This window comes from Colobus angolensis, unplaced genomic scaffold, assembly GCF_000951035.1.
Source record: "Colobus angolensis palliatus isolate OR3802 unplaced genomic scaffold, Cang.pa_1.0 Scaffold473, whole genome shotgun sequence".
Taxonomy (NCBI): Eukaryota; Metazoa; Chordata; class Mammalia; order Primates; family Cercopithecidae; genus Colobus; species Colobus angolensis.
In genome coordinates, this window is record NW_012118188.1 from 853,565 (window position 1) to 875,087 (window position 21,523).

The 21,523-nt window shown below is 37.5% G+C and overlaps 2 protein-coding genes across 10 annotated transcripts in view; one reads left to right on the top strand and one right to left on the bottom strand.

Annotated features, from left to right (window-relative positions):
- The window catches only part of FIP1L1 (factor interacting with PAPOLA and CPSF1), a 71,759-nt gene extending 67,924 nt beyond the window's left edge, over window positions 1-3,835 (top strand). For 5 of the 8 annotated variants that reach the window (XM_011958756.1, XM_011958761.1, XM_011958757.1 and 2 more), the window contains 2 exons: window positions 2,798-2,935; window positions 3,464-3,833. In XM_011958756.1, the coding sequence (XP_011814146.1) occupies window positions 2,798-2,935; window positions 3,464-3,611 (286 nt within the window). In that variant the 3' untranslated portion in view covers window positions 3,612-3,833. Of the gene's footprint in view, window positions 1-2,797; window positions 2,936-3,463 lie in introns of all 8 variants that reach the window. The other 3 variants (XM_011958762.1, XM_011958755.1, XM_011958760.1) reach the window with 1 other exon arrangement.
- A 747-nt stretch (window positions 3,836-4,582) lies between these two features.
- The window catches only part of LNX1 (ligand of numb-protein X 1, E3 ubiquitin protein ligase), a 108,183-nt gene continuing 91,242 nt past the window's right edge, over window positions 4,583-21,523 (bottom strand). Inside the window, exons 8-10 of one of the 2 annotated variants that reach the window (XM_011958754.1) lie at window positions 20,625-20,853; window positions 5,534-5,692; window positions 4,583-5,152 (exon numbers count right to left, since the gene is read on the bottom strand). In XM_011958754.1, the coding sequence (XP_011814144.1) occupies window positions 5,017-5,152; window positions 5,534-5,692; window positions 20,625-20,853 (524 nt within the window). In that variant the 3' untranslated portion in view covers window positions 4,583-5,016. The remainder of the gene's footprint in view (window positions 5,153-5,533; window positions 5,693-20,624; window positions 20,854-21,523) is intronic. The other variant, XM_011958753.1, reaches the window with a different exon arrangement.

Genomic DNA, 21,523 nt, shown 5'->3' on the forward strand with positions numbered 1-21,523 from the left:
TTATACATCGTAGGCACTTAATAAAATTTTACTGACCAAATAAGTAAACACTATGATACGTGTGTGTGTGTGTGTGTGTGTGTGTGTGTGTGTGTCTATGTGTCTATGTGTGTGCATGAGTATATGATTTGTGTTTGCTTGGTGAGAAATGTGCTGTTGACTTTAGCCAATTTAAGTGCATGATTCTTTTAAGTTCGAGGGCATTACATTCCAGAAAGTCAGATTGTTTCTAATGTGGAAATGAATATGTTTGAGATGGCATTGCTATCTCTAGATTGTACATGTTTATAAGTAAGGAGCTTAATGCAAAATTTGATAGGAAATAAGAATAAAATAAATTGCTTTACCAGGCAGAGCTTGTAAATTCTCTTTGCATAAATAACACATTGTTTATAGAAGATTTGGCTAAATCCTCTAATTATTCTGCTTCAAATACATGCACAGATATTACTGAGTTTTTATTGAAACTTAAAAGCATTAATGGTTAAACCACATTTGATATTCAAGTTGCTGAACTGTAGGGCATTAGGAGTCAAAGTTTACCTAAATTTGACTGAAATGTTTAAGGCCAGAAAGGCAAAAAGTGGAGGAATTTTGAGTTCTGAATTATCCCAGGAAAACATTATGCTCTGGAAAATCCAAGTGAAGTATAAGTAAAGGTGTCTGAAGGCTGATATTTTAGCAGTATGGTATGTAGTATATGTTGCTTTACAAATTACAGGGTCATTGTTTTGAAAATTACAGACCAGTTTCAACTTCTGCTTTTTAGGCAGCTTAATTATGGGCCAGAAAGAAGGCTGGTCATTTGAGGATGTTTGAAATGAACTCTAATGTAATTTCCAGGTTCAGAGAAACCTTTCTGGTTCAGCCACTTATCAGAAAAGGGGATGGAAGGAGGAGGGTCTTTCTATTTTGTGTGTAGGACCCAATCTTCTACTGTCTGTTGTAAGGTTCCCATCACAGGGCTGCTTTTAGAATCTAGGGGCTTCGAGTTCAACAAGAGTTGGTTTTAGGGTAAGAGGAAAAAGAGAGTTACAAATGACACATTATGAGATAATTGACTTTAATTATTTTTTTGTAAATCTAGTTGCAGTCATTGAAAAGCCTCATGTTTTGAGAGAAGTTAACTATATTTCCTATGGTGCTAGTTTATTCTACTTCAAGACATGGTACTAAAAAGTTCTGCTTCTGAAAAAATTAAGCATTAAATTCACCAAAGACTGCCATTTATTGAGTGCCTGCTTTCATACCAAGCACTTTATAAATGTTGTCAGTTCTGTAAAAAGCCTTGAAAAAGACTCTTGGCAGTTTTACAGATGAGAAAACCGAGGCTGAGAGAGGTTAAGTAACAGCCTGGGTCACTCATTTAGTAAATGGCAAAATCAGGATGTGATCCTGTGTGTACTCCACTTGTACTCTTTCTGCTGCTCTCCACTGACTGGCATGGTATGTTCCCTTTCAGGTGACATGCCTCCACACTCCAAGTACAAAGTACATATTTATGGATAGGAAAAAAATAGTGGAAATAACATATACAAATATGTGCAAAAGTATATATTAATACATTTTCTGTTTTTTAAATAAGATTCTAAAATTTTAATGTATCACAGATAATAACTTGGTCAGCAGTACAATTGGGCATTAAGCATAGCATTACTGAATCATTACTTTTGCTAGAACATAGGCTGACATGTCTTTTAAAATGTGGCTTATAGTTGTCACCTGACTATGTTAAACCCTGAGATTCCTTACCATCTTGATGTTTCATACAAATTACTACTTTAATAATTCATATTAAACATTTCTACAAATCAAAGCTCTTCAGCATACTCTTCTAAAGATTATTTTATTCTAAGGGAATTTACTGATGTAGAAAGTGTTGACTTCTATGCTAAACAAAAAAAAGAAAAAGGAAGAAATAAGAGACATGAAGGATAAAGAGAAAGATGGAAAGAGAATGTCAGTTAAAGAACATGAAAGGAAAAGAGGTCTAGGGAGGTAAAGAAAGACCACCCTCTAACTCTAGCCATTCGTCTCAGTTTCACCAGTCTGTGTAATTCAATCCAAAATCAGAAAATGGAGATGCAACTTGTTGCAGTTGAAGTTATTAGCCATGTAGTTCCCCTTCCCGCGCGCGCGCGCACACACACACGCACACACACACACACGTAATTAGGATGTCAGAATGCAGGTATGTCCAATCTGCATTTTGTATGGATACTGTAGAAGTTGCTTTAATGTCTCTATTCTTTATGTTTATACTTCTCTATTTGATGAATATTTAATGATAAACCTAAAGTTTAAAAACATACTTGCTTTCTGTTTTGTAGTCATTGTGAGTTGTATATTTTTATATGTTAAATATGTGTCCAAGACTTTCCAAGAATATTGATTAGAAATCTGAGATACACAAATATTATTTTAATTCTAAAAGGAGCAAAAATTTTAAAAGCTGATAACAATTTAAATCAGTTGCAGATCTCACTTTTTCAAGAAATGAAAAAGCCAAAGCATTGTTTTATTAAATCTTTTTAACAGCTATGAAAGCACAGAACAAAATTGGTCATTTAACATATGTAATTATTATATATTTATATTCTTAGCTCTAGTGCTATTTTGAGAACAACCATTGTTTTCCTCTCAATTCAACAAATATTTATTCCTCACTAATGTTATAAAAGATGCTAATGTGAGGATTTGGGGTTTGGACTGCAGATCACATCTCCTCTTTTACAGTTTGAATCCATTCAGAATTAATAGTCCAGTTGTCAAGAAAACATTTCTATTTCAATTTCAGCGATGAAGAACGATACAGATACAGGGAATATGCAGAAAGAGGTTATGAGCGTCACAGAGCAAGTCGAGAGAAAGAAGAACGACATAGAGAAAGACGACACAGGGAAAAAGAGGAAACCAGACATAAGTCGTCTCGAAGGTTTGCTCTTTAATAAAATAGTGAGCCAATAGTATGGGAGAGATTTTGACTTACTACATTATCGCATTGGAAGAGGGGAAATTTTGGCCTATGAACCAGTCTTTAGTAAGTTATGAAACGAAGCAATGCTTGGTTTCATTAAAGAAAAATTCAGGGCCTTGTCTCAATTTTTTTTAAAAAAGCATTAAACAAAATACCTATTGTTTGCCAAAAATCAACCCTTTACAGTATTTCCAGTTTTGAGTTAGTGCTTGTTTCTAATTTGTTACTGTATATTATAATATGCATTTCAGAAGCTGTATAGGCACTGGGAATCTGAGATAATATCAGTGAAGATGGCCCTATAAAATAAATACAATCCCTGCATAAAAGTCACATAAAACTGATTATTCCCCACACTATATTGATGAGAAAATGCATTAGATTATTTTAAACCCAGTGTTATATTGAGAATTTCCTTAGAGTGATTGGATTTTTGTCACTGATTGTGTATTTGTATTTAAACAGAACACACCTTTTTTATTTCAGTAATAGTAGACGTCGCCATGAAAGTGAAGAAGGAGATAGTCACAGGAGACACAAACACAAAAAATCTAAAAGAAGCAAAGAAGGAAAAGAAGCGGGCAGTGAGCCTGCCCCTGAACAGGAGAGCACCGAAGCTACACCTGCAGAATAGGCATGGTTTTGGCCTTTTGTGTATATTAGTACCAGAAGTAGATACTATAAATCTTGTTATTTTTCTGGATAATGTTTAAGAAATTTACCTTAAATTTTGTTCTGTTTATTAGTATGAAAAGTTAACTTTTTTTCCAAAATAAAAGAGTGAATTTTTCATGTTAAGTTAAAAATCTTTGTCTTGTAATATTTCAAAAATAAAGACAGCAATGACTTTATATCCAAGAAAGGAATGTGAATGAGTCACTTAACAGGGACTTTAAAGAGCTGTATTAGCTGTGTACATAAACAGATTATCTGAGAAAAGGTCAAGGTTCCACTTGGGCCACAGTTTTGTTAATCAAACAAACAAAACACCAGTCTCCTAAGAGGCTGCACCACAAAAGGCAACAAAGGGCCCCTCTAAGGCTTGAGACTAAAACTAGTCTTTATCATTACTGCTGTGACACTCTTGCTGAGTATATTAAGAGACTCATACATTTTTGATATCACAACTTTTTGATAGCATTTGGGTTCCTGGTGAAACCAAATAGGGTACACTTTCATATCCAAATTAATAAAACCTATAAGGCATTTGGGTGGGCTCTATGAAATAAATTACCCTTAGTGTAGTTTCTAGGAGGCACGTGTACAAACACTCTTCATGTGGCACAAATTTAAATAGCCTCATGACCATGTCTATGAGCCAGGGTCAAGCTGGTTTGGCCTTGATGCATTTCCCAAAGGCCCACTGGTGGAGCAGCGCAAGTTTTTTTACAGTCGCTAACGATTGTGGAAAAAAGAGCTTTAGCCATTTCTTACTAAAACAAAACAAGTTTATAATTCTCTGAGCATTTTTAGGGATAACCCTAGAAGACATTTGTCAGTGATGGTAACAAATAATATGGTATTTGAAAGGATAAATTACTAGGATCTTTTAAATGGTGGTAATACGAGTAACCTTAATTAGTATCGCATACTAAAAGACAACCATAATTTCTGAAAAATATTTATTGTTTGATGAAAGCATTGTTTCTCAGCAATGCATTTAAAAAAATCTTTTAGCTGTAAATTAAAAATGGTCATAATGTACCCTTGGCAGACTTCAGCATATACCAAATTTTAAATTTAAATCAACTTGAATTCAGTGGGGTATACAAATCATTTTAGCTGTTTAGGGCTTTTTACTGAATACAAAAAATATAAACAAAGTTGCAGAGTAATGAGAAATCGTCCACACTGAAAAAAAACTAGTAGTTTTAATTTTTTTGGAATCATATTTTCTGAGGTGTAACTGACTTTCATTAGATCATACTTTTCCTGACATTTTAACAGTGTAGTTACATATCAAAACTGACAAGATAAATACAGTGTTTCAGCTTAGCCTATTTGTGATTTTTCTGTTTTTCTCTGACCCATCATTGATTCTATAAAAAAGTGCCAGGCCAAGAAACAATAGTTAGAGTAATTCTTCCTTTAAGTTCTTTCAGCAGTCTTGCCAAGCAAGCATGTATCATTCCTGATGTACTTCTACCATTGACAGCAAGAAGAATATCACCACATCTAAAAAAAAAAACCAAGATATGATTAGTATTTTAATTCATTGAAATTAATGCAAGTTTATCTTAGTGGTCCTAATTTTTGCTGCATCTGACCATTTTAATTATGTCACTTTTAATTTAGATATTTCTTGCCTCTTACTTACATTCTCCAAACTCACTATCCACTCAGCTTGTGTTAGAAGGAATGCTAAAAGTATGGGGAGTTTTAGTATGGGACTAAGAATATGTGTAATTATTTTGGATTTCTCAGAAGTTGAATGCTACATAAATACTTTAACTCCCCACAAAGTATAATGAATACATGCCTTATCTCAAATGAGGCCAAGCTTTGGCATTTATTAAACAACATTTAATACAAGTTTTTTTGGTGAGTCATTATTACCTGATTCTTCCATCATTGTATGCTGGTGTTCCTTCAACAATGGATTTGATGAAAAAAGGTTTGTTTCCATTGTATTCTTCATAACCTCCTACAATGCAGAAGCCCAGACTTCCAGCTGTGTTTCTTCGTAATATAATGTCTTTACAGTTATACAAGCACCTGAAATAGAATGTAGTCAGTGTACATGCATGTGTAAGTGTTACAGTTAAGGGAATACTTACTGTGTGATTCATCCCCCATTCCTTTTGTTGGTATTTTTAATGGCTAAGTAGCACTGCATAGGTCCCACTCAAAATTGTATCGTACCTTGGTGACCTTTGTGCTGTTAGCTGGCTTTTTGTAATTGAACCTCTGTTTTCCATAATTTTGAATATCCTTAAAAAACTGACACCCCTATTGTATTCTGTTATACATCTACTGGGAACGATAATCATATTTTTAACTTAGAGAAGACAATGCTTGAATTTGTATTAGCAAAAAGTTGGATAAACCTAAATCCTTATTGGTGAACAAACATGGATGTCATATTTTTATTTACTTGATATAATTTTTAATGAAGGCAAAAATCCTTTGAATAATCTCAATGAAAGCAATTTAAACCTAATCCTAATAAATGAATTTGTATACTTCTTTTGACCTTGGAAAAATACCACTTTACACCCAATTCTACATGTTTGGCAAGTCATAGAGAAGCATGCAGGCATAAAGTGAATGGAAACAGATACATTTAAAGATTATAAGAACAATTCATATAGGAGGAAAAACAAACTGCAGGAAACTGGATAGGAAGTTATAAAAGGAATGGGAGAAGGAAAGGCCCAGCTCTTCTGTAAATTAGAATCCTCAACTAAAATAGCACATGAGATTGAAGAAATTTTTATTCACTGGCCCCTAATGGATCAGTGTTCATATAGGTACAGGCCAAGTGTTAACTATGTTACAGTTGCCATAGAAGTGTGTGTCAGGAGTTGAATTTTACTCTATATGACGTTGTTCACTACATTTATAGCTGTAGTCCAGGAATTGTTTTGAAAGGAAATTGGCCTTTTCATGTTGCCAAAAATCAAGATACGGCTATTTTGTTTATATACCGTACCTTAAAAATATTAATTACTTTTTAGAACCAATAAAAAGTCTTGTGAAATGTTAAGTGATAAAGTTGATCATTACATTTGTTACCAACCTTGTTAGTCAATGTGACATGACTTTTTTCATGATGATGTTTTCACTTGAAATAAAATGAGCTTTAGGGTTTGTTTGGCAAATACCTTTAAAATGTATTGCTGACATTCAACTCTAACCAGTTCTGAATCTGTTGTCATACATATACATCATAACAATTTCTTTTACTGAAATGATTGCTTAAAAGTATGAATTTCATTAAATTTCGTATTTTGTAAAATATGTATCTACTGCATTTCACAGTAAACCTTGATGTCAGTGGTAAATTCATTCTTTGGGAGCTGTGGTGTGTCAGATACACATTTTACTTAATGGTTCACTGACTCCTCATGTACAAAGCAGGTAACTGACTATTCTGTAAATACCAGAGCATTAACATTCCCACCTCGGAGGATATGTGCCCAATTTTTTGGAGAAAGGTAAGAATTAGATGATTGTTATCCAAGGTCATGATCAAATATCAGTTTTAACATTGCCCAGTTTGATTCTTTATAAATGAGTATACTCTTACTGAATATTTCATATGGAGAAGCTGTAAACATAACCATCTAAAACATTACACGTTCTAGTTCAAAGCTTTGAACCCAGTAAGTCACAGTGTGTCCATTTTCTAACCTCTTGATACTGGAGAGAACACACTGCTTTGATCATCTTTCTGCAGATGTTTAAACAAAACACAAAATCCCCTGCCCTCCTGAAGCATCCATTCAAGTTGATACCAGTGTTACTTGTTTTATTTCCTTAAAAAGTAAATGCTTGCTTTTATTGGTGTTGCATATTTAACTTTATTGCAGCAGTGAGAACTCCTTATGTTAACCCGTTTCAAAGTCAGACCTTGGTCTGACTTTGTGGGCATTTTTTTCTTAAGTTGGGTTATTTTACTCCCCACTGGGAAATGTGGCAGCTGTTTTTGATCAGTGACCTCAGATACTAGGTGGCTTTAAACTTTGAATGTAAATGTGGGCTTTTTTCCTATTCTGCACTCATTCTCTAAATTTAGGCCTATCGAAAAAGATTTGGCATAGTATAAGGAGTTTGGTAGTTTTTCCCAATGAGAAAATTATGGTTACCTCAAGAACAAATTTAATGAAATGAGTCAATGAGTATGGTGACTCATTTGATTTCCACTGAAATGAGTTAATGAGAATGGTGAAGTCTTGAGCTGCTCAAGAAGCTTAAGTTTTTTTCTAAGTTTTTATATATCCCCTTATACTACTAATTTAGTCAATACATATTTGAGAACACTGACTTTGAACTAAGTCTGCAGACTACAAAGAACACTGAGGCAGAGCTTCTTTCCTAAGAAAAGCACTGTTTAGAAAATAAATCAAGTGCATCAGCCAAAGCCAGTTGAGATCTTATTTCTTCCTGATTTAAATTATTGTAAATTTTTCATTGCTAAGTGGTGTTAGAATAGCAGAAGTTGGAAAGAGGTTGGATGTAGGATGTTTTGAGCTCTTTGTGAGAGCAGAAAATTGGAAATTGAATCTATAGAAACAATCCTTTCACAAAATATTGCTTTATTATTTTGCTAGCCCTGTGTTCAGAAAGATTTAAGTTCTTGGTCCCAATTTATATGTAACAACTATGACCATTAACTTAATAGATTCCAGTGAGTAATGTAGAGCCTCTTACTATGATTAACCTAGCATTTATTCCCTCTTCTGGATCAGGTACCTTTCAGTCTGTGATGAAGGGACCACCTTTTTTTTTTTTTCCTAGTTTGTTGTAGACTAATACTTTGGTTAAATAAAAAATGAATTTCTAGAAAAATGAAACCTTGAACCCCAATTTGTGTTGTACATAACAAATATAAAATGTTATAATCAACATAAAAGGAAAAAATTATAAAAACTATGCATTGCTCATTTATTTATGGGAAATTAATATGGACAATCACTGTTACACTCATAATTGTGTGTTCCTCAATTATTTTTCTAAAATCATGAGAGAAATGCTGAGTCCCCATATTAAATGTCTATATGCATACTTTGAACAAACAGGTATAGCAATGTTTCATGTAAGTGAGGTTGCTTACTACAATAAGTTGACACTGCTACTTGCAGAGGATAAGGGATTGCTAAACCATTTTCTACTACACTATTAGCAGAAAAGACAGTGTCACATATATATGTTCAGGAGAACAGAAGATTTTCAAGCAATTTTAGTAAGCTCAGGCAAGTGATAATTTAACTTCAAAATTTGTCTTTATTCCTCAATGATAGCCAATTACAACAATTTATACTATAAAGTTAGAGTCAAATTTAAATTTTATCTCAATGACATGAACTTTGAATTCATGAATTCTGTGTTGGTTTATTCTGAAAATCAGAACATTCTATAAAATATGTACGATGTTTGATAACTTTTTGCAACTGTGCAATATAAAATTTATCACCTACTTCATTGATAATTGTTATCAAGTTACATAATAACAACTTATGGAAGCTATTCTTCCAAGCGTCTTTCACTTTGCCCTTTGATGTTATTGGCCATTGGAAAACATCTTGCATTTTTTTCCTTGCAGGAAATATTAAGCTCAGTAAAAATATTGAAGATAATCTGGCAAATAAACAAGTGTGGCTATCCAGTTTACATCTTTAAAAAGTTGGGACCAAACTGGCTTCCTATCTTGCAGAAAAAAATAAGGGTTTGATCTGTGGTTCAAACATTTTTGACAGAACTTCTCTTTACTTGTTACTCAGCATCCAATAATAGTTCGTTATGATTGGCTTCCTTATTACCACATAATAAAGAGAATAAACTAGTAAACTAGTATCTAATGCACTAGCCTTTATGTAACCACAACTTTTACTATGTCACTAAACACATCATTTAGTTTGGCTGACATCACAGCAAAATTTTCTGAAGGAGCCACTGTATTAAGTTACATTCATTCTCCAGCAGCTTCTTTAATCTGCGGAGTCAGTACTCCAGAAAGTTTTACAATCAATGCAACCGCACCAGCAAAACATACCCCTACCTAAAACTTAAACTTCCAATTCACCAACAATGTAAACTTCCTTAGCTAGTTGTTGTGTTTATTGCCAAAGAACTTTTTTAAAATTCTGATATCATGTTTAAATTGTACATACACTAAAAAGATTTGCCTGTGTATTCAAGTTAAAATGAAAAATATGTTGCTGGCTTTTTTTGAAGTTGGTTTTCATATCATTAGTTATGAAACATAGTACCCTTTTTACCACAGATTCACCACAATGTTTCTAAGCAAATTTTAGTTTTCACAAATACCTTGGCAATGTGTGTATACATTTTTAATCTTACTTAAAATGCTACTTTATTATAGGAAGTCCACAAAGTATATAGTTTGTGCATGGTATATTGGCATCTACTTCTAGTGACTTTTTAATTAAATACTCTTTCAAAAAATTATTTTGGCTTTTTGTTTGTAAGAGGCATTTATGATTCCATTGTTTTATTAGCCAACACCTCCACAAGTGGTTTTACTATTTCACCAACAATGACAGCTGCAAACCCAAGCTCCACAGTGGAGTAAAAGCAGCATAAACTTTTTGTCTTAAGAAAAAAAAAATCACATATTATTTGGAATCACTTCTATTGTACTGTTTTCAGAAAAGGTATGTCTTGTCTTGACAAAAATCCAGTGAAGCTTAATTCACCAACTATAAATAGCCTACTTCTCTAATTTCGCCAGTAATGTTGAACTACATACTTAAAGCAGCTTTGATTAAAATGTAAATGATCGTAAAAATACGTTTAAAAGAAACCTGACAGTCTCTCAGATTTTTATACATATTTTGGTAACAGCTAAGAAACCTTAAAATACAGGTTTTAATGTGGGGTCCTACTGTGCATGATGCAGTGATCCCCTACTGGGATGCAGATTGCACAACATAAAACTCACCTTGCAAGTTCAAAAACATCCCCTTCAACAAGAGTTTACTGATTATATTTGAATGATGTAGCAATGTCAAATTGCTATAAAAGTTTCTAAACAATTTCTGTGCTTATTGCAGACCAATAATACAGTTTGTGGATTAGCACTGGTCTATTGCCCATTGCTCTGAATAATTTTTAAAGAAGTAAAACATACGAAAGAAATATTACAGGTTTCTTTTAAAAGTTATTAAGGAAGAAAGCTTTAGACTATGATGTGCCTAAACAGGAGTATAGAATTAAAAATTCTTGGCCAGGCAAGGTGGCTCACACCTTTAATCCCAGCACTTTGGGAGGCTGAGGCAGGCAGATCACTTGAGCCTAGGAGTTCCAGACTAGACTGACCAACATGGCAAAACCCTGTCTCTACCAAAAACACAAAAACTAGCCGGGTGTGGTGGCGGGCACTTGTGATCCCAGCTACATTGGGGGCTGAGACTGGAGGATGACTTGAGCCTGGGAGGTTGAGGCTGCAGTGAGCCAAGACTGTGCCACTGCACTTCAAGCTGGGCAACAGAGTGAGAACCTGTCTCAAAAAAGAAGGAAAAGGAAAGGGAAAGGGAAAGAGAGGGAAGGGAAGGGAGAAAGAAAGAAAAGAAAAGAAAGAAGAAATAACTAAAAATTCTCTCAGGTAAATTTGAGCATTTTTCTCATCCATATGGTGCTTATCTATATCATTACCATGAGTTAACTATCCCCAAAGTCTCCTTTTCTAGCACTCCACTCTGATCCTCACCTCTCATGGACTCAGTGCCCCATTCCAACAGATTTTTGACTCCATCTGGACTGGATGCCTACTTTTCCTAGATGGTTGGGAAAGACCTCTAAAGAGGTAACATTTAGTCCATGACCTGAATAACAAGAGGTAGCCAGAAAATGTGAAGCACAGAGTATTTCAAGCAGAGAGATCCTGGACTTTTGAAATATAATAGAAAACAGAATACTACAAGGGACTTATCACAAGAAGCAGCACTATAGGAGGATGAAATAATGTGTGCTTTCAGCTAACTGGTGACAGGGCCAGGTGTCTCATGAACCTAAGTCATGACAGAAAAGCAGTGAGTAAGGAAACCAGGACAAGATGTCCTGGGATCCACTCCCAGGCTTGTCTATGCTGTCCCTCCTGTGCTACAGTGTTTGAAACATGCATGGAAAACACCTCCAGTTGTGTATTCTGTATTATTGAAAGTTACAGTTGACATTTCCTTGGCAAGTTTTCCTATTGTATTAATTCTAGGTGACAACTGAGCCTTAATAGTTTTAAAAGACTGAGCCAGTCACTGCCCAAGGACATGCTGGCTATTCTTCAGTAAGTCAATCAGAGGAAAGATCCAGAATTTATTATTTTATAAAACAGAACTAGAGTCCATAATAAGGGCATGGAAAACATTCCAAGCTGAACTCCAAAGTAACACAATCATGAAGTTCAATGCTGCTACAAGGTCGCAGTGTCCAGCTTCACCTGGCAATACTGTGAGACCCCTGTTGGCTTCCTCCCCCAGACGCTTCTCTCTCTACCCAGCCAGGTCCTTCTCTACTCTGATCTCTCAGACCTCTCCCCCAACCACAGGTTCTGGACACACAGTCCTTTTTGCCATTCCTGGACCATGCCACGTTCGCTCCCACCTGTGGGCTTTTGTTTAACTGCTCTGCCAGGATTCTCTGCTGTGCTTCCACTGCCAGCTACTTCCTGTTATTCAGGTCATGAACTAAATGTCATCTCTTTAGAGGTCTTTCCCAACCACCTAGACCAAAGTGGACATCCAGTCCAGATGGAATGAAAAGTCTTGCAAAGGAGATTTTGGGGTAGTAACTATGGGTAATGATACAGATAAGAACCAGGAGGACAAGAAAATCCCACAAAGAAACACAGCAAGAGAAGGACTGTAACATGTCCTTCTCATGTAGGAAGTGCAGGTATTTGCTGGGGGGAAAGGGGTCGGTAGAGCTGCTGGAGGTTTAAGTTGCTCAGAGTATGTGGGACACTGCTGCTGTAGAGAATGACAGAAGACAGCTGATAAACAATGTCAAAGGATTCAGGAGCGGCACTGTGGGCCCACTTGAAGGTGGTGACCACAGGTTTAAAGGGTATCTGTTGTTTGATTTTCCCCAGCAGTGTTCTGAGACTGAGTTGTAGGCTTGGAGAAAATGTACATAATTGGACAATCCAGGGGGTTGTAATTTTGCCAGACAGTCCAGAAGGGTGATGGAGAAAGAAAGTTGAAAATAATGACTCCAAAAAAAAGAAAAAGATGGTTGATGCGATTGTCCGTGGACCCCAACAGCATTAGGATGGAGGTGAAGACAGAAGGAAGAGGTTGAGAGAAAAGGTAAAGGGGTCTATGAACCCGAGGGATCTATGGACTAGATGGCAGAAGTCTGTATTCACAACATCTGACTTTATGATTTCAAAGGGGGAGTGGTTCTAGGAGATGGCAAGTTTGGGTGGAGGCCATGTGACTGAAATACTGACTTCTTTAAAAACAGTGCCCTTCTCTGCCTTCCTGGCCCATGTGTCACCGTCTACACTAAAGATTTACCCTTTCTTTTTTCTCTGAAAAGTTCCATCTGCATCCACTCCTTTACTGCTCAATATTTTCTTAAAACTTCTCCTGCTTAATTAAGCCTCTGACTACACCCCATTAGGCCAAATCCAGCAAATATTGTTCTGTTCTTTCATTGGTGATTTCTTCTCAGTCTCCTTCAAGGGCTCTCCTTTCCTCAATCCTCTTCTCAATGGACCCCAATATTTTACAGAGCCCCTACACTGTACTACCTACATATTGATCCTGCCCAAATCTATCTTTAAAAATAAAACATGTTTTAGGAGATATAGGGTCTCATTATGTTGCCCAGGCACCAGTCTCAAACTCCTGGGCTCAAGTGATTCTCCCACTTCAGCCTCCCAAATTCCTGGGATTACAGGCATGAGTCACACACTGCACCCAGCCCCAAATCAATCTTTAGCTTATACTTTTCTCCAAAGTGTGGTTTCCAAAGGTTGTGCCTTTCAGGGTGTCTGAAGGTAAAAAAAAACATTTTTGCAATAACACTAAGACATTAGTGGCCTTTTGAATTCTTGTTTTCTTACGAGCATACAGTGGCATTTTCCAGAGGCCACGTGATAGGTGATATAGCAACAGATGGAATGCGGAAGCAAATAAGAGCATCTAGTATCTTCTCTTAAGCCAAACATTAAGAAGCTTTGCAAAAAATGTAAAATAATGCCATTCCTCTGAGTTTTTTTAAACATTTTCTCATAAAAGATGATTTATGCTAACATAAAATAGGTTTATTTTAAATGACAATAAATTTCTCAGATTAATTTATGATAGGGTAATTTTATTAGATATAACCTACATAAACAAAAGCTCTTTGGGATTATCAGTATCTTTTAAAAAATGTATAACAATCTTGAGACAAAAGGCTTTAGGAATTGCCGTCCCAGACATGTTTATTAAACTTGGACATCCCACTGGTATCTAAAACTCAACATGTCCAGAACAACAAATATATCTTCATTCTTCCTTAATATTGCAGAATAATTGCATTAATGGCTCTAATTCCTCACTTACTCTTGGTATCTATGTTCTTTATCACACAACTTTGCAGTGCCCTCCTACTCTGATTCTGGCCTCATCCATGAGCTCATCAGTCGAATGCTTGCCATGGCCAGTCAAACCCTAGACATGCAAGCATGACCAACCAAGATTAGCAGCCACCTAAATGCAGAGCAGAGTGCAAATGCATGAGTGAGCCAGCCAAGATCCATCAACTCTAGCCTGGATCAGCTGAACCCCACAGACTCGTGAGCAAAATATATTCTTATTGAGGTTTTGTGGTTGTTATGGAGCACAACTGTGAAAATAATTGGTATTCCTACTCCCCTATTTTGACTATATCCTCCAGCCAGATGAAGATATCGTCATTCACTCCATTACTCCAACATCTTTTCTTTTTTTTTTTTTAGACAGAGTCTCACTCTGTCACCCAGGCTAGAGTGCAGTGGCATGATCTCAGCTCACTGCCTCTGCCTACTGGGCTCAAGCAGTTCTTCTGCCTCAACATCCTGAGTAGCTGTAACTACAGACATGCACCACCACTCCCGGCTAATTTTTTGTATTTTTAGTAGAGATGGGGATTCACCATGTTGGCCAGGTTGGTCTCGAACTCCTGAACTCAGGTGATCTGCCTGCCTTGGCTTCCCAAAGTTCTGAGATTATAGGAGTGATTCACCACACCTGGCCTCCAACAAATTTCTAAATTCCCAAACCAACCCAGTGAATGACAAAAGTCTGCTTCGTTCAGACTCCTAAACTTGCTTTATAGTAGAGAGAAAACAAATTATATAGCTCACATTATTGAAGCCAAGTGTAGGCTTAGCATCCTCTTGAGGGTGCTCACAAAACTTCCATTGCATCACGGTAAAATCATAGACTCTAAGACCAGAGAGCCTGGTTCAAATTTCAGCTCTGCCTATTAACTGGCCATGTAACCTTGGACAAGAGAACCACTCTGTGCTTTAGCTTTCTACCTTTAATGTGAGGATGCCATTAGTACCAAAATCACAGAGTTGATGTGAGTTTTAAACGAGTGAAAAATGCAAAGAACACATAAAGCTCTCACAAAAATACCTGACACATAGAAAGGGCTTTGTAAGTATTAGCCACAGCTGCCTCTTTTATTATTACTGCATAATGTGAATGCACCTGATAGTGTCCCTGTCTTATAGTTAAAATATGAAAGTTCTTTGACTTTAAAAGGAGAAGACATGAGATCTGTTTCCTTGCTATTCAATATAAACAATCTTCATTAAGATGTTTTATGAGTTTCAGGAAAGTAAAAGGTTAAAATTCTTAGGCAAGAGGAGAAATGAGTTAATGTGTATTACTATCATACTAGTCCAGATGAGAGCATGTTTGGAAAGACTTCCAGATGTGGAATGTGGGCCCTGAGAGCCAACAAAGAATGAAGCAGGAAGCCTTCAGTATTTCCTGAATCACTTCCAACTGAATGGCAGCTGATAATTTGTATAGCTGAGAGACAATGTCTGGAGCTGTTACCCACGGGTCACTCTTGGCACACAATGCACACAACAATGCACATTTGCATTGTCCTTCATAGCCTACTTTTACTGTCTCCTCGATTAGAACAAGCACAGCTTACCAATGCTACCCTCTTCATATATATTCTGTGTCGTATCGCACTTAAGGACATAATTACAATGGATTTCCTGTTTCTAGACCTGCTGACATGTTATATCATTTTTCTTCATTGGTAGAGCACCTTAGCTAATTGGCTGGATCATACATTAGGAAATTAGAATTTCCTCGAAATTTGTTAAGTGAAAGGGAAAAATATTTGGCCAAGTAGATTTGTAACTTGGAGGGAAATTTCTGTGGATTCAAAAATATCCATTTGCAGCTTAACTCTATGAATTCAAGCAACATGATTTTGCTGAGATATGACAAATGGCCTGAAATTCTTAGAGTGAATGATATTCATGCTAAATGGCTAGAGATATTTAAGCCAGTGGTATTGCATCAGTCAGGGAAAAACTGGTGTCCTCGAGGCTCTGAGGAGTAGAGATTAGAGACGGGAGCAGATGCCTCCTCCCATGAAAACTGAAAGAGGCTCATACCCTGGGACTATCTGAAGCCTGATCTAGGGGCATGACTGATTATTGATGACTTCTGAGAAATACCAGGAGGACACACTTCTAGTTTCAGAATGGCAGAGTGAAGCCTGTGTTTCCTCTTCTGCTTTAAAACATTACTATAAAAGCAAGTAGGAGCCTTGGAAACAGAAATGCAAATTCCATCTTAAACAAAACGAAGTGTCACCATATACGAGGGAGAGGTGCCAAAGGCAGTCAAAGAGGAAAAGATGGAAGAGAAGAAACCCACAGCTGGAGAGGATAGACCAAGCCAGTAGAGCCTTGAGGTCTTAGCAAATGGCCACTCTAATGGGCAAAACACCCATTCTACATGGGAACACCAGACACAAGAGGGCTGGCTGCTAGCAGGCTTCCCTGGGCCCAGATTGGCAGAAAATAAAGGCACGGGTAAGCCAATGAGAATTCGAGATAACGCACAGGTATGGGCTGCAGTTGGCCAGTGTGTGAGTGGAGTAAGAGAGACTATGGATTGTGCCCAGCCAGGCTGGGCTTAGTCAGCTGGGGACAAATAAACACACTCATTGCCTGGTGCCATAAGGAGAAATTTCTACTATCTGGAATATGGCGCTGCTCTTTCCCCATGTTATAAACCTCCAGCAGATAGCACTCACCAGAAAAATGCTGCCACAGAAATGAAGTGCTACTACAGAAAATAAAATTTATAACCAACCATATTACTATGAATTTAAAATATTTCTGAAGCAACTGCTCTATGAACAAGAGCTCAATGCAGAGATAGGACTTCAAGGAAGATGAGACAACAGGAGAGATGAGCCAATGGAACAGAATAAAAAAGTAGAAGAGAAAAATAAAAACACCACAGCAATGAAAGTGGTTGCAAAGGAACAGAAATAATATTGAAAACACAGTGAGCATTGAAGGACAGCTGCAAATAAGCCAGGAAAACATGCAGCACTATTTACAACCGCAAAGACACAGAATCAACCTAAATGCCCATCAATGGTAGACTGGATAAAGGAAATGTGGTACATATACACCATGGAATACTATGCAGTCATAAAGAAGAACAAGATCATGTCTTTTGTGGGAATATGGTTGGATCTGGAGGCCATTATCCTTAGCCAACTAACTCAGGAACAGAAAACCAAATACCTCATGTTCTCACTTATAAGTGGGAACTAAATGATAAGAACTCATGGACACAATGAGGAGGACAAGAGATACCAGGGCCTACTTGAGAGTGGAGGATGGAAGGAGGAAGAGGATCAGAAAAAATAACTAATGGGTCCTAGGCTTAGTACCTGGGTGCTGAACTCATCTGTACAACAAACCCCTGTGACATGAATTTACCTATATAACAAACCTGCACATGTACCCCTGAACCTAAAATAAAAATTAAAACTCAAGAAAATAAAATGGAGAAAAAAGAGTTGAAAAGGATCCTAGAACATTAAATATATGTAATATAAAATATATCAAAGAAACAAATATCTAGAGTTCCTAAAAAGTAGCAACAAAATAATAGAAGTTATTTTGAACGTTAAGTAAAAAGACCAAGCCACATATGGAGGGAAAGAAATGACATGAGCCTCACACTTCACACCATTCAGTGCTACTTAGCAGTGATGCAATGCCTATGTAGTCCTATAGGAATGAAGTGTGATACAATAACATGATACCCAGGCAACCCGGTGCATGGCTGTTTAGATGTACCATAACGTATTTAACCAGTTCCTAATTGGCAGTGGATACGATGATGGTGCAATGCCTATCATGACACCCAAGAACATCAGATTTGTTTTTAAATAAAATGCATGGTATATAGGAGTGTGTATGCTACCATTGTGTTTGTGTGTATGTGTGTACATATAAACACAGGCCAGGGGTGAGCAAATTACAGCCCAGCACAACACCTTGTTTTATAAGTAAAATTTTATTGGAATGAATGTAACACAGCCTTCCCCATTCATTCACGTATTGCCTGTGGCTGTCTCACACCACAACAGCAGAAATGAGTAATTGCCACAGAGACCATGTGGCCATCAAAGCCTAAACTATCAGGCCCTTTTCAGAAAAAGCTTGCCAGCCTCTGACTTACAGTACACAAAAAATTGATAATGGTGATCACCTCTATTGAATGGATCTGAAGGGAAGGAGACTTACTTTTTGTTCTCTTTACACTCTTTGGTGCTCTGAATTTTCTATCATGTTTATTCTATTGCTATAGGGAGAGGATGGAAAGAAAGAAACTAGGAATCTCCAGGATTCTGAAAATCAGTGTTGTCTATGCCAGGACATCATGCTTCCTTACCACTGTCCATTTAGAGGAAAGGAGCAAAGTGCAGACTCTACCTCTTCTTCTTTTTTTTTTTTTTTTTTTCAGACGGAGTCTCACTCTGTCACCCAGGTTGGAGTGCAGTGGCACGATCTCAGCTCACTGCAACCTCTGGCTCCTGGCTTCAAGCAATTCTCACGCCTCAGCCTCCTGAGGAGCTGGAACTACAGGTGTGTGCCATCGTGCCTGGTTAATTTTTTGAATTTTTAGTAGAGACAGGGTATTGCCATGTTGGCCAGGCTGGTCTTGAACTCCTGGTCTCAACTGATCCATCCACCTCAGCCTCCCAAACTGCTGGGATTATAGGCATGAGCCACCATACCCAGCCCAGACTCTACTTCTAGCAAAAGCAGAGCAGTACCACGCCCAAGGGCAAATGACAAAAGGTAGAGGGGAAGAAAGACATTCACTTGGTTGTATTTGGAGCAAAAAGCACCTCACATTGTCCTCTCTTACATAAATGAATAATGAGGGACTTTGATTATATGACAGAACAGCTTTCAAACACAAAAAACAAAACGATTTTAATAGATCCTAGTTTCAGAAAGATTTTTAAAAATAAAACTTTAAAGTAATACTCTCTACTTTCACTCAGGCTCAGTTCTAAAATGTCCAAAGGGTTTTAAACTGACTCAATGCTCAGATTTTAACTGTTTAAGGACTTTTGAAAATGTACTGCTTTAGAAAACAATTTATCAACTAGTGAAGGCTCAAAAAGCAATCTAGTTCATTTTGCATTTGAGGCAGGGTTTTGTTTTTCTTAAAAAACTCATTTGAAATGTAAAAAGAGAGAGAAAATTATCCCCAACCTCAAGAAAAATGTACTAAAACTAAATGTCTCACTTTCATTTTTCCATATTTAGTTCTATGCTAGTATCTCTTCAGTGATGCTAATATTTAGCATTATTCACACATTGGAATTAACAAGATGATCATCTGAAGGCCAATAGTTTATGCTCTAATGCAGGTGAGCAAACACGAACTTGTCTGTTCTTTGAATAGTTCTGTATATAGCCACTTTGTAAGGCTAATCCCAAATTCTTCCTTGAAGTAATTAAGTGAGACAAGTAAATGACAACCCAGCTACTTCCTGAAGTTTTACACAAGAACTTCTCAGGAGCAGGCACTAAGGAGAGACGATCTAAGAAATGTCTCCAAATAAAAGGTGCTTAAACATCTTAGCAAAGGCAAAGTGTTCTGGGGCATGGTTTTATGTGCAGCCAAGGCCACTCAAAAGACAAAACTGGCCGGACACGGTGGCTCACACCTGTAATCCCAGCACTTTGCAAGGCCGAGGCAGGCAGATTGCTTGAGGTCAGGAGTTTGAGACCAGCCTGGGCAACATGGTGAAATCCCATCTCTATTAAAAATACAAAAATGAGCTGGGTGTGGTGGTGTCTGCCTATAGTCCCAGCTACTCGGGGAGGCTGAGGCAGGAGAATCGTTTGAATCCAGGAGGCTTAGGTTGCAGTGAGCCGAGATCGCACCACTGCACTCTAGCCTGGGTGACAGAGCAAGACTCTATATAAAAATAAAATAAAATAAAATAAAATAAAATAAAATAAAATAAAATAAAATAAAGCCACAGAAGGCAGTCAGCCTCTCTGCAAGGTTCCAGGGCTGCCACTAGCAGATCAGGCAAAGGTGAACCTTCTCCTAGATGGTGCAGCTCAGCTCCAGGGGGTGTAAACACAGGCTGGGTCTCTGCCCCCTCTGCCTGTCTGTGGAGTTCCATGCTGCATGAACAACCTACACAGCTGTACATGGCAGTCCTGTGAGCTCCTCAATCTGAACGCCAAACAGTGTTTCCACATTCAGGCTTTCATCCTTGCCCTAGAATGCCTACATGCATTTTCAGTTACAAATGGGAAGAGAGAATTATTTCACAGTCCCACAATCAAGACTGGGTCTCATTAAGAGTCTAGTGCCATGAATCAGCCCTAGAGAGTGAAAGAGTGGTTTAAGAAATGTAATCATTTCCTCCCACGCCCCTACAGGGATGTTGCGTCGGGACTTACCGTGGTAATTCCAGCCACATGACCCAGGATGGGGACCAGTCACTGTGTGGGGCCATGTTGTGGTTGGAGTCCAGTGCTGCTGGGCTGCTGCAGTCTTCCTGGGGCTCATACTGTTTAACTTCCAAAGCTTTGAGTACTATCGAGGATGATGTTCTTTTCAATAATGCCACTGCCTCACTCCGGCTAACCTCTGTCAGTTCGACCCCATCCACATTCAACAAAACGTCACCTGATGGCCAGAGAAGCAGAAGCTATCTTGAGTGAGAGCACAAACATGACTTCTGCTTAAAGTGCAAGGGGGTAGGGGCTGACTGGGACGCAGAGATGCAGAGGGTAAAGGTTTTCTTTGTTGACGGGAGGCTGGGTGCTCACATAGCAAATGGTAAACAGTGTGTGCATTCCAAGGTGCTGTTAAGACTTGTTTGGGGTTTTCTAAAGCACACCTATCGGTGTTTGGCTCTTGCTGAAGGAAGGAAGGAAGGAAGAGAGAGAGGAAAATTAGTCTTGTTCACTATTTAATCAAAGAAAACCTACTTTTTCACTCTTTTGTTTCTTGTTTTTAGCATAAAGTAGGAGGATGTGGCAAAAGCTCCAGCATTTGCACAGAGCCAGGCATGTAGTAGACATCCAGTAAATATGGATTGAATGAAAAGAAACTACCCATGAGAGTGTCTGGCAGAGGAGTCTTGGAGCTGCACGCTTAAAGAAGCAGAAAGAACATTTTCATTGCCAAGGTGAAAATAGCTACTACTGGTTAAGCACCTACTATGTGCAAGATCATTTCCATACAGATCATATAATCCTCTAGCTCATGTTCTGTTAACAAGTCATTTGTTAACAAGCCGCTTTGTTTGGCCTCATCATTCTCCACCCAGGTGTTTTGCAGAAAAGAGAAATTA